Consider the following 16,933-nt stretch of genomic DNA (forward strand, 5'->3'; position numbering starts at 1 on the left):
CTCTAATTTTTTCAGACTCTTAATTTCATCACACTCCCCCCCTTCCGTATTTCAGAATAGTCACACAGAGTTCTTTCCTTTCACCCTCCCTAAGATTAGATCAGTCTCTGAATAGCCATTCCCTTCCGACTCTGCTCCACACTTTGCCTCCATATCTCCTCCTATGAATATTCTTGCTCCCCCTTTTAAGAAGGACTGAAGCATCAACACTTTGGTCATCCTTCTTGAGCTTCATGTGTTCTGTGGATTGTATCGGGTAATTCAAGTTTTTGGGTTAATATCCTTGTATCAGTTAGTGCATACCGTGTGTGTTTTTCTGTGATGGGATTACCTCACTCAGGATGATATTTTCTAGTTCCATCCATTTGCCTATGATTTTCATGAAGTCATTGCTTTTAATAGCTGAATACTACCCATTGTGTAGATGTCCCACATTTTCTGTATTCATTCCTCTGTTGAAGGGCATATGGGTTCGTTCCAGCTTCTGGGTATTGTAAATAAGACTGATATGAACATAGTGGAGCATGTGTCCTTCATATATGTTGGAGCATAATTTGCATATATGCCCAGGAGTGGTATAGCTGGGACCTCAGGTAGTACTATGTCCAATTTTCTGAGGAACCTCCAGACTGATTTCGAGAGTGGTTGTACCAGTCTGCAATCCCACCAACTATAGAGGAGTGTTCCTCTTTCTCCACATCCTTGTCAGCATCCGTTGTCACCTGAGTATTTGATCTTAGTCATTCTGACTGGTGTGAGGTGGAATCTCAGGGTTGTTTTGATTTGCATTTCCCTGATGACTAAGGATGTTGAACAATTTTTAGGTGCTTCTCAGCCATTTGGCATTCCTCAGCTGTGAATTCTTTGTTTAGCTCTGAACCCCATTTTTTAATAGGGCTATTTGAATCTCTGGAGTCTAACTTCGTGAGTTCTTTGTATATTTTGGATATGAGCCCTCGATCAGTTGTAGGTTTGGTAAAGATCTTTTCTGAATCTGTTGGTTGCCATTTTGTCCTAACAACAGTGTTCTTTGCCTTACAGAAGCTTTGCAGTTTTATGAGATCCCATTTGTCAATTCTTGATCTTAGAGCATAAGCCATTGGTGTTTTGTTCAGGAAATTTTCTCCAGTGCTCATGTGTTCCAGATTCTTCCCCTCTTTCTCTTCTATTAGTTTGAGTGTATCTCATTTTATGTGGATGTCCTTGATCTACTTGGACTTGAGCCTTTTTCTGGGCAGTAAGAATGGATCGATTTGCGTTCTTCTACATGCTGATCTCCAGTTGAACCAGCACCATTTGCTGAAAATGCTATCTTTTTTTCCACTGGATGGTTTTAGCACCTTTGTCAAAGGTCAAGTGACCATAGGTGTGTGGGTTCATTTCTGGGTCTTCGATCCTATTCCATTGATCTGCCTGCCTGACTCTGTACCAATACCATGCAGTGTTTTTTTTGTTTTTTTTTTTGTTTTTTTGTTTTTGTTTTTGTTTTTTTATCACTATTGCTCTGTAATACAGCGTGAGGTCGGGGATGGCGATTCACCCAGAAGTTCTTTTATTGTTAAGGATAGTTTTCCCTATCCTGGGCTTTTGTTATCACAAATGAATTTGCAAATTGGTCTTTCTAACTCTATGAAGAAATGAGTTGGAATTTTGATGGGGATTACATTGAATCTGTAGATTGCTTTTGGCAAAATAGACATTTTTACAATAGTAATCCTGCTAATCCATGAGCATGGGAAATCTTTCCATCTTCTGTGGTCTTCTTCAGTTTTTTTCTTCAGAGACTTGAAGTTCTTGTCATACAGATTTTCACTTGCTTGGATAGAGTCACACCAATGTATTTTATATTATTTGTGACTATTGTGAAGGGTGTCATTTCCCTGATTTCTTTTTCAGCCTGTTTATCCTTTGAGTAGAGGAAGGCTACTGATTTGTTTGACTTAATTTTATACCCAGCCACTTTGCTGAAGTTGTTTATCAGGCTTAGTAGTTCTCTGGTGGAACTTTTGGGGTCACTTAAGTATACTATCATATCATCTGCAAATAGTGATATTTTGACTTCTTCCTTTTCAATTTGTATCCCTTTGACTTCCTTTTGCTGTCTGATTGCTTTGGTTAGGGCTTAAAGTACTATACTGAATAAGTAGGGAGAGATTGGGCAGCCTTGTCTAGTCCCTGATTTTAGTGGGGTTGCTTTAATTTCTCTCCATTTAGTTTAATGTTAGCTACTGATTTGCTGTATGTTGCTTTTAATATGTTTAGATATGGGCCTTGAAATCCTGATCTTTCTAAGACTTTTAACATGAAGGGGTGTTGAGTTTTGTCACATGCTTTCTCAGCATCTAATGAGATAATCATGTGTTTTTTAATTTGTTTGTTTATATAGTGGATTACGTTGGTGGATTTTCATATATTGTACCATCCCTGCATGACTGGGATGAAACCTACTTGATCATGGTGGATGATAGTTTTGATGTTTCCTTGGATTTGGTTTGCGAGAATTTTGTTGAATATTTTTGAGTTAATATTCATAAGGCAAATTGGTCTGAAGTTCTCTTTCTTTGTTGGGTCTTTGTGTGGTTTAGGTACAAACATAATTGTGGCTTCATAGAAGGAATTTGGTAGTGTCCCTTCTGTTTCTATCTTGGGGAATACTTTGGACTGTATTGGTATGAGATCTTCTATGAACGTTTGATAGAATTCTGCACTAAGCCCATCTGGTCCTAGGCTTTTTATGGTTGGGAGACTTTTAATAACTGCTTCTATTTTTTAGGAGTTATGTGACTATTTAGATGGTTTATCTGATTCTGATTTAACTTTGGTACCTGGTATCTGTCTAGAAAATTGTCCATTTCATTCATATTTTCTGGTTTTGTTGAATATAGGCTTTTGTAATAGTATCTGATGATTTTTTAAAATTTCCTCAGATTCTGTTGTTATGTTTCCCTTTTCATTTCTGATTTTGTTAATTTGGATACTCTCTCTGTCTTCTATGGTTAGTCTGGCTAATGGTTTATTCATCTTTTTGATTTTCTCAAGTGACCAGCTCCTGGTTTTGTTGATTCTTTGTGTAGTTCTTTTTGTTTCTACTAGATTGATTTCAGACCTGTGCTTGATTATTTCCTGCCTTCTACTCCTCTTGCAGATATTTGCTTCTTTTTGTTCTAGAGCTTTTAGGCATGCGATCAAGTTGCTAATGTATACTCTCTCCAGTTTCTTTTTAGAGGAACTCAGAGATAGAGTTTTCATCTTAGCACTGCTTTCATTGTATCCCATAAGTTTGGACATGTTGTGCCTTCATTTTCATTAAATTCTAAAAATTCTTCTTTAATTTCTTTCTTTATTTCTTCCTTGAGCATATTTTCACTGAATAGAGTGTTTTTCAACTTCTATGTATATATGTGGGCATTCATTCATTTTTGTTTTTGATTGTTTTGATGTGCTCTTGGATTCGGTTTGCCAGAATTTTATTGAGTATTTTTGCGTCAATATTCATAAGGGAAATTGGTCTGAAGTTCTCTTTCTTTGTTGGGTCTTTGGGTGGTTTAGGTATAAGAGTAATTGTGGCTTCAAAGAAGGAATTCGGTAGTGCTCCATCTGTTTCAATTTTGTGGAATAGTTTGGATAGTATTGGTATGAGGTCTTCTATGAAGGTCTGATAGAATTCTGCACTGAACCCATCTGGATCTGGGCTCTTTTTGGTTGGGAGACCTTTAATGACTGCTTCTATTTTGTTAGAAGTTATGGGGTTGCCCCTGAGATTCTGTTTCTTGTATTCTGTTGGTGTTGCTTGCATCTGTGATTCCTGATCTCTTTCCTACATTTTCTATCTCCAGCGTTGTCTCCCTTTTGTGATTTGTATATTGTTTCTATTTCCATTTTTAGATCCTGGATGGTTTTGTTCAATTCCTTCACCTGCTGGTTGTATTTTCCTGTATTTCTTTAAGGATATTTTTGTTTCCTCTTTAAGGGCTTCTACTTGTTTACCCATGTTATCCTCTATTTCTTTAAGGTAGTTATTTATGTCCTTCTTAAAGTCCTCTATCATCATCATGAGATGTGATTTTTAAATCCAAATCTTGCTTTTCTGGTGTGTTTGGATATTCAATATTTGCTTTGGTGGGAAAACTGGGCTCTGATGATGTAAAGTAGTCTTGGTTTCTATTGCTTAATTTCCAATGCTTGCCTCTTGCCATCTGGTTGTCTGTGGTATTAGCTGCTCTTCCTGTCTCTGACAATGGCTTGACCTTCCTGTAAGACTGTGTTTCAGCACTTCTGTGAATCCAACTCTCTTCCAGCAGGATCTGGGTACAAAGAGTTCTTGCACACGGTCAGCTCTGGGCATGAAATGGAAAAGATCCTATCCCAGACTGCTCCTCCGTTTCTGTGTTCAGAGGGCTCCAGGTGTTTTCCTCTTGGCCCGGAATGTGAGCAGGCATGGTGGTTTGACTTGTCCTTTCAGGTGTGTCAGCCCTCCTGGAGATTTACTTTCTCCCAGAGGGATCTGGGGATAGAGAGCTGTGGCACAGGGTCAGCTCTCGGCACAGGCAGAAACTAGAAGCTCTAGCTGGATCTTATGGAGGCATTCTCTCAACTGATATTCCACCTTTCAGATAGCTCTAGCTTCTTTCAAGTTAACATAAAACTATTCAGCATAGTTACCAAGAAAAAGATAAGTGGTGATCTTAAACTCATTATATGTTAAAACTGCTGAATTATTTATGGAAGTAAAATCTTATAGCAGGTGGTTTCTACTCTGTATGACTCATATAACAACTAACTCTAGCAATTCCCTCTTTCTACTTTGAAATTCAATGAAAGAAACTAATCTTTTCAAGGCCTTCTAGTTAATACTTCCATTGGGCTACTTTTTAAATTGTTATAATTCTTCCAAGTGAGTATTTTGAGATAGGAAGAAAGAAAGAAAGAAAGAGAAAGAGAGAAAGAAAGAAAGAAAGAAAGAAAGAGAGAAAGAAAGAAAAGAATGAGGTCTTCAAGAACAGTTTCTTTCCTTCTGTGGCTGGGTTAGTGTTGATTTTTTTCTTTTTAGTGTGCAGAGTAAATCTTCCTGTACAAAAGAGTAGAATTTTGAGGGTAATGCTCTATGTAGCATTCTACTTCTCCTTGCTTATTGAGTTGTGTAGGCATTGTCTTCAGCAATGGGGCCTTATCACCAGTTTGCATCCTGGGTTGTTTGGGAATTCCCATGGACCACCTTTAGCCAACAACTTAATTAGATGTGAACTAGTCCCACTACTGGAAGCTTTTTGATGTCAAGAGATGGCCAGTTGAGGATCTATCTTCCTCCTTATATGGGAATTTCATTTAGATCAACTTTATATGTGTATAGATTTTAGGAAGCTTCTACTCTATTAGGTTTTGATATTATGCCTCAAAGGGCCCTTACTTTTAACTGTCTTGCCCTCCCTGGTTGCCATTTCCTTTCCCCACCCCACTTGACTCTCCTTCCAGTACCCCAACTCATAACTACTCTATTTCAGTTTCCTGGGATGAATCTATCTGCAGTCCTTGGTCCCTTGCTCTATACATAACTTCTGTGGATTTTAGATTGCAGCTTGCTTTTCATTGACTTAAAAGTTAATATCTACATATAACTTACTTTTTTCTCTGGATCTGTGATACTTCTCCTAGGGTGAATTTCATAATTTCATTTTATAACTGAATACTTCACTTTGTAAATACAGCACATTTTCTTTATCAATTTTTCTGTTGAGGGACATCTTGGTTGCTTTCAGTTTTGGCTATTATGAATAAAGCAGTGCTGAACATGGTTGGGCAATTGTCTCTGTGGTTGGATTAAGTGTCTTTTGGGTATATACCCAAGTGCTTGTATCTTAAGATAGATCAATTCCCAGCTTCCTGAGGACCCACCGCACTTATTCCATAGTGGCTGTGTAAGTTTTTATTCCTGCTAGCAATGGATGAGTGTTCCCCTTACTCCATATCCTTGCCAGAGTGAGCTGTCACTTGGTTTATTGATATTAACCACACTGCTGTGTGTCAAAGTATTTTTGATTGGTGCTTCCCTCATGACTTATGTTGTTGAACATTTCTTGAAATAAATAACACTTTTTAATGGTTTGATGAACATTTTAATCTTGTAATTCATATTTATTGCTGAAGTATTCATTTTCCCCCCATCTTTATTAAATTGAATATTTCTTATTTATATTTCAATTGTTATTACCTTTCCTGGTTTCCAGGCAAACATCCCCCTAACCCCTCCCTCTCCCCTTCTATATGGGTGTTCCCCTCCCCATCCTCCTTCCATTACCACCCTCCCCCCAACAATCCAATTCACTGGGGGTTCAGTCTTGGCAGGACCAAGGGCTTCCCCTTCCACTGGTCCTCTTACTAGGCTATTCATTGCTACCTATGAGGTTGGAGCCCAGGGTCAATCCATGTATAGTCTTTGGGTAGTGGTTTAGTCCCTGGAAGCTCTGGTTTGTTGGCATTGTTGTTCATATGGGGTCTCAAGCCCCTTCAAGCTCTTTCAGTCCTTTCTCTGATTCCTTCAACGGGGGTCCCAATCTCAGTTCAGTGGTTTGCTGCTGGCATTCGCCTATGTATTTGCGGTATTCTGGCTGTGTCTCTCAGGAGAGATCTACATCCAGTTCCTGTCAGCCTGCACTTTGCTTCATCCAATCTAGTTTGGTGGCTGTATATGTATGGGCCACATGTGGGGCAGACTCTGAATGGGCGTTCCTTCAGTCTCTGTTCTAAACTTTGCCCCCCTATTCCCTGCCAAGGGTATTCTTATTCCCCTTTTAAAGAAGGAATGAAGCATTTGCATTTTGGTCATCCCTGAGTTTCACATGTTCTGTGCATCTAGGGTAATTTTGAGCATTTGGGCTAATATCCACTTATCAATGAGTGCACACCATATGTGTTTTTCTGTGATTGGTTTACCTCACTCAGGATGATATTTTCCAGTTCCCTCCATTTGCCTATGAATTTCATAAAGTCATTGTTTTTGATTCATTGCCGAAGTAGTCATAATACCTAAGATATAGATTCAGCCTTTATGTCCATAAACAAGTAAAATGACACAAATATGATACACAATCAAATTTAATTTTATGCAGTGATAAAGAAAAGCAAATAATAGCATCTAAAAGCAAATGGTTGTTTCAGTAGATCACTACCTTAGTGAAATTAGACTCTATAAGGCAAAATTTCTATACTGTGTGCAATCTGTGTCTCCATTTTTTCTGCCTCTATCTATCTATCTATCTATCTATCTATCTATCTATCTATCTATCTATCTAGAATCTATTTACATACCTATCTATCTACATACCTACTTTGAGGTATAAAGTATAAAGTGAGGAGACAGTGAGGAAAAAATGAGTATACATGGACTCATTGGAGGAAAAATATATAAAGTATAAAGTGAGGAGACAGTGAGGAAAAAATGAGTATACATGGACTCATGGAAACAGATTGATGGACTATTTGGAGGAGAAAGGTATCAGGAAGGTGGTGACCTGGGTAATAAGTGATGGTTATAAGTGAGGGGGATGAATAAGAATAGAGTAGAATAATATATGTATAATATGCATGAATAAAACATGTTTTGTGGAAAATTAAAAATAAAAACAAGGTTAATGTTAAAGTATATTTAAGTATGTGGTTTAATATGGATGTGTTTTTAATTTGTGGGAAGTTATGTCTCCTTATGTAACTTGAGTTTCTTTTCCATAAGAACTTTTCATCCTTCCTCAGCTGCATATCTGACAAAAGATTAGTGTCAAACACCCATAAGAATCAAGGAAACAATCCAATTGAAAGATAATACTTAACTTAAGGGAGTTATCAATGGCTTAAAAGGTGCTAAATATCTTTAGCTACATACCAGTCAGAATGGCTAAGATCAAGAAAGTGAAAACAAATTTTGGAAAGGATGTGAAGAAAAGGGAACTCTCAGTCACTGTTGATATGATTGCAAACCATTGCAGACAAACTGTAAATTAGCATGGAAAATATCCAAAAAGCTAAGAATAAATATACCATGTAACCCAGCTATCCCACTCCTTGACATATACCTAAAGGACTCCACATCCTACTCTACATACCCTTGCTCATCTAAGTCCAACAGCTAGGAAATGGAAACAACTGCCCTTCAACTGATTCATGGATAATGAAAATGTGGTATATGTAACACCATAGTGTTCATCTCTAAAGAAAAATGAACTCACGAAATTTGCAGATAAATGGATGGAACTAGAAAATACCATATTTGGTGAAGTTAACCCTGACACAGAAAAAAAACAACTGGCACAGGATCTCTCTAAATTGTGGATTGTAGTTCTAAATTGATAGATCTGAGTATCTATCATAGAGTAACCAAAGAAAACACAGAGTTAAAAGGGACCATATGTTGTGTTGGAAGGAATTCTAAACAGGGGGATTATAGGATATAGGTGCTGTGAAGTGGGAAACAAAAAAAATGGGTGTGTTTTATCTTGGGGGGATACAAGAAAGGCAGAAGGAGGGATAAATGGCACTAAAGAGGCTTGAAAAGTCATAAGAAAGCATTTTGTTTTCATATATATATGTATATATGTATATATAAAGTGTATGTACACACACATGTATGCACACTTAATCACGTTACATCACTGTGATTGCTAATCCTCCCCCAAAGTTCCATAGACAATCTATTGAAAGCTCCAGAGTCAGGCATGGAAATCTCTCTGAGTAGTCTTTAGTGAGAGGAGTTCAAGAGCCTACCAAAATAATATAGGCTATTGCTATTATTCATGGTTGCCTTTTAAAACTTTACAGTAAGCCCATATTGTTAAAGACACCACACACTTCAGATAGAGGACTTGTAAGACTTGAATTAGAACTGACATGGAAACTTACTACTTTAGTACTAGGTCTCAGTATCAGAAGCAAGGTGCCATGTTAGAAAAGCAGTCAGGAGTTCTATCCAACTGTAAAGCCTACAAACCACAACTGGGATCCACGTGGCACGACACAGCCCAAGGGTACAATTACTAATGGTTGTCATCTAATTATACTTAAAGACAAAAGTAGAGAAGTAGATTTGTCTAGGTATGAAGGCTTAACCCAGCAAAAGCACTGGAGTTTGAGCAACATTAGGTAGAAAAATCTAGTCACAAAGAAGGAGGTATGAAAACTCATGAGGAAATCTACCATACCACAATATAGCTAAGACAAATTAATTTGAGAAATTGAAGATTATCCAGAATATAAAATGTAGGATAAGGGAGAATTGTTGGTAACTAAAGAATTAAAACCCAAACCCAAAAGGACATGCATGGAATGTACTTACTTATAAGTGGATATTAGCCATAAAGTAGAGGATAGCCACATTACATTCCACAGACCCAAAGAAGGTAAATAACAAGGAGGGTCCAAGGGACAATGCTTGAATTCCACTCAGAGGGGGAAATAAAATAGTCATTTGTATGGATGGAAGGAGGAAACTGGATGTGAGAGGGTATGGGAAGGGAAGCAGGGGTGGTGTGGGAAGCAAGTGTAAGGAAAAGCCGGAGAGAAAGGGCCAGAAGGGTGATTAGAAATCAGAGGTAAGCAGGTGGGTAGGGGTCATTTCTTGTATGTCAGAGATCTGGGGAGATTCCAGGGAGTCTGTGAGAGAGCCTCTAGCTGAGACTCCTAGGAGTGAAGATATGGAACCTGAAGTGGCCACCTTCTGTAGCCAGGGAGTTCAACAATAAACCCACAAAAGCTTTGACTCAAAATATTTCCTGCCTATTAGAAGTGCAAGGACAAAAATGGAGCACAGACTGAGGAAATGACCAACCAATGACTGGTCCAACTTGAGACCCATGCCATGAGCAAGCACCAATCCCTGACACTATTAATGACACTCTGTTATGCTTGCAGATAGAAGCCTAGCATAACTGTGTTCTAAGAGGTACCACCCAGCAGCTGACTGAAACAAACGTAAATATCTGCAGCTAGACATTAGACAGGGCTCAGGTAGTCTTATGGAAGAGTTGGAGAAAGGATTGAGGAACCTGGAGGGGATAGGGACTCCCCAAGAAGACTAACAGAGTCAACTAACTTGAACCCTTGGGCCTCCCAGAAACTGAACCACCAGGCAAAGAGCATGGATAAACTGGACCTAACCCCTCTCCCTCACTCCCTGCACATATGTAGCACATGTGCAGTTTGGTCTTCATGTGGCTCCCCCACTACCTGGAGCAGGCATGTCCCTGACTTTGTTGCCTGTTTCTGAATCATGTTCCCCTAACTGGGTTGCCTTGTCTTGCTTCAGTGAGAGAGAAGTCCTTAGTCCTGCAGTGACTTGAAGTGCCAGAGTGGGTTAGCATCCAGGGTCCCCATAATCAGAAAAGAAGGGGAGGAGGCTAGATGAGGGGTGGCTGGAAGAAGGTAGGATACAATTGGAATGTAAAGTAAATTAATTAATTAATTAATGGAAAAAAGAGAATTAAAGAGATGGGGGCCTAGTGATTGTTGGGGAAAAGGGTAGTGAGTTGCTAAACCAATACTAAGGATGGATGTAAAAACCTTCTGGAAATTCATTAGTTAGTAAGCTAATTTCAGAATATGATAAAAAATGGAGGGGTTGGGGATTTAGCTCAGTGGTAGAGCGCTTGCCTAGGAAGCGCAAGGCCCTGGGTTCGGTCCCCAGCTCCGAAAAAAAGAACCAAAAAAATGGAGTTGGAGTGGATGTAATATGCATGGACAGGACACAATGTTACTCCAGAAGACGTGGGTTATGAAGTAAAAAAAAATGACAGTACGAAGTACACGTTTCCTTCCTATGAATTGCAAGTTTTTTCAAGTGAAAAGAAATATCACAAACACAAATCAATGTGTGTATGTAACACATTCTTATTGTCACAAACCCTGGTTTACAACAAAGGATATGATACCATGAAAAGTATGCTCAACTCTTTATTAACTTATATAACATTATAGTGACAAGATGTTTTTTAATTTTTGAAATACTCTAGTTCACTCCTGCACATCAAAAGCTCAGCCATCACTAAATGAGATCTGGACTTTCCTTAAGAGTTCTCAAAATTACACAAACCATTTTATTTAAACAAATATACATTTAAAAATATAGACACTAAAAAATGACCAATTTCTGCTTCCTGTTAAAGCTGACTTCATTAGTGAGACTACTGAAGAACAGGTTAAACTTTGAAAGATAAAAGGGGCAAAAACCAACTGAATTTGTAGACCATTTAACAGGTAGGATAAAGCAGTAATAAAGTGTTACAGACTGTGCCCTTTCGAAGCCTGATACTTTAGTATTCAGCTTACCAACCTAAAACCTTAAACATACTCTAAAGTGCTTCTTCAACTAGACAGAGAACCTTAGATTCTAAGTGCTATGGTACTCAAGGTTTAGCCATGTATGAATGTTAGTGTTGGAATAGTTTGTATGAAAACCACTCAAGGTTTAGGTAAAACCACAGTATTTTTAAAAGATAATATTCTGTCGACAATTATGTATCTGTCAAAGAATACTGATACGACTAGAGGTTATAGTTGAGAAATGGTTGACTGTGAATTTTAAACCTTAATTTCAAATAAATCATTTGCTCTTGGTTTTCTGCATGCTTTAAAAGAAAAAGTTTGCTAGAGCTTGATTCTTGGGAGTTCTCATCGAAGGTTTTATATGGCAGTCAATATGCTGACTTTGATTGTATATAAGGTGGCAATTATACAAAAAGTACCAATATTCTGCTGAGATTTTAACTTTCTTTAGGCATTAAAAATCATGTAATACTGATATAAAATGGAAAGCTATAGAATAAATATATCCATAAAATCTAGAATTAACACCTTTTTCATTAACTCTAAACCTTGCATTTAAATCCTATAACAATTGTTTCTTTACTATAAACAAATTCTAGCTACAGAAAATTTCTAACTACTTAGAAAAATGCAATAACGTTAATATCTGTTCTAGTAACAAATAAGGTATTAGAATATTATTAGTTTAAAAATAAAAAATTAACTTCTTATTATATTAAAATTTGGATATATTACTTATGTTTTTTTGTGGTCTGAATTTCATCCTAGTTGCCAAAACTTGCCTAGATACTGGGAGGATGTAATTTGAACACAGTCTTTAAGTTACAGATATTTCCAAATGAAGATGCATACACTAGCAAGCAGCCATGGAATATCTGTTTCCCCAGAGGAAATGCGATTCACTGAGACTTAAAATAAATTGTAACAGAAGATTGGTTTCGATATGCTTTTCAAAAAATATTACTAACAGGGTTAAGAAAGAGAAAAGGGAACACACTGGATTCCCCATTGGCTTCCATACAAAATGGGGGAGCATCATTTTCAATATTATCTTCTTGCAGAGTGGAAATATTGGAGGTTACATAATCATGGTCGCACAAAGCTGATATGACATTTGGGGGGTCCTTCAGATCATCCAAAAGTATGTCATAATCTTGAAGATTTTCTCCAAAGTCACATATTGGTGTCCCATCCAAAAGGAAAAGCTCTGGTTTTTCCATGCATTGTACCATATGTTTGTCTGTGGAGAGACAGTGCTTTGTTAATGTAATATAGGAGGAGAAAATTTCAAACAAAGTATAATTCACAAGTCTTACACTGTTAAATGCTTCATGGGAGACAATGCTATCATTTTAATCTTTTGAATTGCACACTCTTCAAATTGGCTATCTTACCCAAAAGAATGTACTACTATTATTACAAGTTACTATCAGCCTTTCTATAGGCTATCAATTTTTGGTACTTCGGTATAGGAAAAGAGATCTAATTACACCCAAATACACATTTAGAATTAAGGATGCACTAACCAATTCAACATAAATTTGGTATTACACTATCCATAAAGTATAAGGCTAATCATCAATGTCTGGACTTAGTAAACAAAAAAGAACTGAAAAAAAAAGAACTTATAATGTCATGTAAAAAATAAAAGTTTGCATTGTATCCTTTTGATGTTTCTCATAGCTTTTAAAATCAGCCACATGATAATTTATTCCCCCTTAAGTTTATATAATCATCAGGGTTCTTTCATGTATATACTCATTTAAAATGACATATAAAAAATGTGGTTTATACATGAATTGACTGAGGCTTTCAAATGGTAAATGGCTTGCAAAGGATCGTATGGATAGTCATTTGTTAGCCTGGGACTGAGACGTATATTTTCTGATCATTCTATAAATATTCTTTTGTACCTTTTCCCCCATTGGGATCAAGCGGACTTTTCTCTTCTTCATTTTGCATCAGATTTAGACTCTGGGTAAAAAGAAAAAAAACACTAGAATCCTTATCAGCATATCATTTTTCGTGAAGGTAAATAACTGAGATAAAATATTTCCTTTGAGGCTCTGAGAGTATGATGTGTTTTACAAATATGAGGCCCTCCTTTCAATTCTCTGCACCCAAATCATATTTATTGAGAGATTAACAGAGTTAAGAAAAGATATTACTGTGTATCTTGTTTTCTAAAGGTTGGTTTTTCTTTCTAACTGTTGTTTAAGCAGAAGGGAAAAAAATTCACAATTCACAGTAGACATACAGCATAAGATTATTTATATATAATTATATAATTATATAATTATTTATATAAGATAAGTAGACATACATACCACATAAGATTATTTCCCACTTAACTTGAACTAATATCCACCAAAATGTGTTGGGCAAAAGAGAAGGAAACACAGTATGTCCTGTATATGAAAATGCATGTCTTAACCTGAATGAAACTCACCAAAAAAAAAAAAAAAACCTACTGTGCTTGGCAAAAAGGAAACAATACGTTTTTCAAGTCATTCCTGTCTAAACAAGATAACAAGAATGAATTCCCTCAGAGTCTAGCCCCATTACTTTTTAATGATGAAAAATAATGGTCCCATTTATACAGTTTCCTTAGTTGAATAAATCATTCTGAGAGACTAGGGTTTTATTGGATATTTTTTATTTACATTTCAAATGTTATTTCCTTTCCCGGTTTCCTGTCCATAAGCCCCCTATCCCATTTCCCTCTCCTTCTTCTATAGGGGTGTTCCCCTCCCCCACATTCCTCTACACTGGGGGCTCCAGCCTTGGCAGGACCAAGGGCTTCTCCTTCCATTGGTGCCCAACTAGGCCATCCTCTGCTACATATGCAGCTGGAGCCATGGGTCAGTCTTTGGGTAGTGGATTAGTCCCTGGGAGCTCTGGTTGGTTAGCATTGTTGTTCTTATGGGGTTGCAAGCCCCTTTAGCTCCTTCAATCCTTCCTCTAATTACTCCAACAGGTATCCCATTCTTAGGTCAATGGTTTGCTGCTAGCATTTGCCTGTGTATTTGACATGCTGTGGCTGTGCCTCTCCAAAGACTGCTATATCCGGCTCCTGTCAGATTGCACTTCTTAGCTTCATCCATCTTGTCTAGTTTTGGTGGCTGTATATATATGGGTCACATGTGGGGCAGGCTCTGAATGGGTGTTCCTTCAGCCTCTGCTCTAAACTTTGGCTCCCTATCCCCTCCTATGAATATTTTTGTTCCCCCTTTTAAGAAGTGAAGCATCTGTACTTTGGTCATCCTTCTTCTTGAGCTTCATGTGGTCTGTATATTTATCTTAGGTAATGCAAGCTTTTGGGCTAATAGCCACTTATCAATGAGTGCATACCATGTGTGTTTTTCTGTGATTAGGTTACCTCACCCAGGATGATATTTTCTAGTTCAATCAATTTGCCTATAAACTTCATGAAGTCATTGTTTTTGATAGCTGAGAAGTATTCCATTGTGTAGATGTACCACATTTTCTGTATCCATTCCTCTGTTGAAGGGCATCTGGGTTCTTTCCAGCTTCTGGCTATTATAAACAAGGCTGCTATTAACATAGCATGTTTCTTTGTTGTATGTTGGAGCATCTTTTGGGTATATGCCCAGAAGAGGTATAGCTGGGTCCTCAGGTAGTTCAATGTCCAATTTTCTGAGGAACTGCCAGACTGATTTCCAAAGTGGTTGTACCAGTCTGCAATCCCACCAACAATGGAGGAGCGTTCCTCTTTCTCCACATCCTCACCAGCATCTGCTGTCACCTGAGTTTTGACCTTAGCCATCACTGGTGTGAGGTAGGATCTCAAGGTTGTTTTGATTTGCATTTCCCTGATGACTAAGAATGTTGAACATTTCTATAGGCACTTGTCAGCCATTCGATAGTCCTCAGTTGAGAAGTCTTTGTTTATCTCTGTACCCCATTTTTCAATAGGGTTATTTGGCTCTCTGGAGTCTTATTTCTTGAGTTCTTTGTATATTTTGGATATTAGCTCTCTGTCAGTTGTAGGATTGGTAAAGATCTTTTTCCCAATCTGTTGGTTGCCATTTTGTCCTAATGACAGGGTCCTTTGCCTTACAAAAGCTTTGCAGTTTTAGGAGATCCCATTTGTCGATTCTTCATCTTAGAGCATAAGCCATTGGGTTTTGTTCAGGAAATTTTCTCCAGGGCACATGTGTTTGAGATGCTTTCCCACTTTTTCTTCTATTAGTTTGAGTGTATCTGGTTTGATGTGGAGGTCCTTGATACACTTGGACTTAAGCTTTGTACAGGGTGATGAGCATGGATCGATCTGCATTCTTCTACATGCTGACGTCCAGTTGAACCAGCACCATTTGCTGAAAATGCTATCTTTTCCCCCACAGGATGGCTTTAGCTCCTTTGTCAAAGATCAAGTGACCATAGATATGTGGGTTCATTTCTGGGTCTTCAATTCTATTCCACTGATCTACCTGCCTCTCTCTGTACCAATACCATACAGGTGGTTTTTTTTTTTTAAATCAGTATTGCTCTGCCTGAGGTCAGGGATCGTGATTCACCCAGAAGTTCTTTTATTGTTGAGGATAATTTTTGCTGTCCTGGGTTTTTTATTATTCCAAATGAATTTTCAAATTGCTCTTTTTAGCTTTATGAAGAAATGAATTGCAACTTTGATGGGGATTGCATTGAATCTGTAGATTGCTTTTGGCAAAATGGACATTTTTACTATGTTACTCCTGCCAATCTATGAGCATGGAATGTTTCCATCTTTTGAGATCTTCTACAATGTCTTTCCTCAGAGACTTAAAGTTCTTGTCATACAGATTTTCACTTGCTAGGTTAGAGTCACACCAAGGTACTTTATGTTATTAGGGACTATTGTGAAAAGTGTCATTTCCCATATTTCTTTCTCAGCCTATTTAACCTTTGAGTAGAGGAAGGATTTGTTTGACTTAATTTTATACCCAGTCTCTTTGCTGAAGTTGTTTATCAGGCTTAGTAGTTCTCTGGTGGAACTTTTGGGGTCACTTAAGTATACTATCATATCATCTGCAAATACTGATATTTTGAGTTCTGCCTTTCCAATTTTATCTCTTTGACATCCTTTTGTTGTCTGATTGTTTTGGCTAGGACTTAAGAGTCCTATATTGAATGAGTAAGGAGAGAGTGGGCACCCTTGTCTAGTCCCTGATTTTAGTGGGATTACTTCAAGTTTCTCTCCATTTAGTTTAATGTTAGCTACTGCTTTGCTGTATATGGCTTTCACTATGTTTAGCTCTGGGCATGGAATTTCTGACCTTTCCAGGACTTTTATCATGTAGGGGTGTTGAATTTTGTCAAATGCTTTCTCAGCATCTAATGAAATGACCATTGGGTTTTTTCTTTGAATTTGTTTATATAGTGAATTACATTGATGGATTTCCATATATTGTAACATCCTTGCATTCCTGGGATGAAGCCTAATTGATTATGATGGATGATTGTTTTGATGTGTTCTTGGATTTGTTTTGTGAGAATTTTGTTGAGTATTTTTGTGTCAATATTCATAAAGGAAATTCTTTTGAAGTTCTCTTTCTTTTTTTGGGTCTTTGTGTGGTTTAGGTATAAGTGTAATTGTGGCTTCATAGAAGGAATTGGGTAGTGC

General features: G+C 37.5%; 2 protein-coding genes across 7 annotated transcripts in view; one reads left to right on the top strand and one right to left on the bottom strand.

Annotated features, from left to right (window-relative positions):
* The window catches only part of Heph (hephaestin), a 251,830-nt gene that overhangs the window by 19,125 nt on the left and 215,772 nt on the right, over positions 1 to 16,933 (top strand). The window lies entirely within an intron of this gene.
* The window catches only part of Hsf3 (heat shock transcription factor 3), a 52,684-nt gene continuing 46,673 nt past the window's right edge, over positions 10,923 to 16,933 (bottom strand). Inside the window, exons 11-12 of the mRNA XM_003752067.6 lie at positions 13,221 to 13,281; positions 10,923 to 12,547 (exon numbers count right to left, since the gene is read on the bottom strand). Coding sequence (XP_003752115.1) covers positions 12,258 to 12,547; positions 13,221 to 13,281 — 351 coding nt within the window. The 3' untranslated portion in view covers positions 10,923 to 12,257. The remainder of the gene's footprint in view (positions 12,548 to 13,220; positions 13,282 to 16,933) is intronic.

This window comes from Rattus norvegicus, chromosome X (genome assembly GCF_036323735.1).
Source record: "Rattus norvegicus strain BN/NHsdMcwi chromosome X, GRCr8, whole genome shotgun sequence".
NCBI classification, from domain to species: domain Eukaryota; kingdom Metazoa; phylum Chordata; class Mammalia; order Rodentia; family Muridae; genus Rattus; species Rattus norvegicus.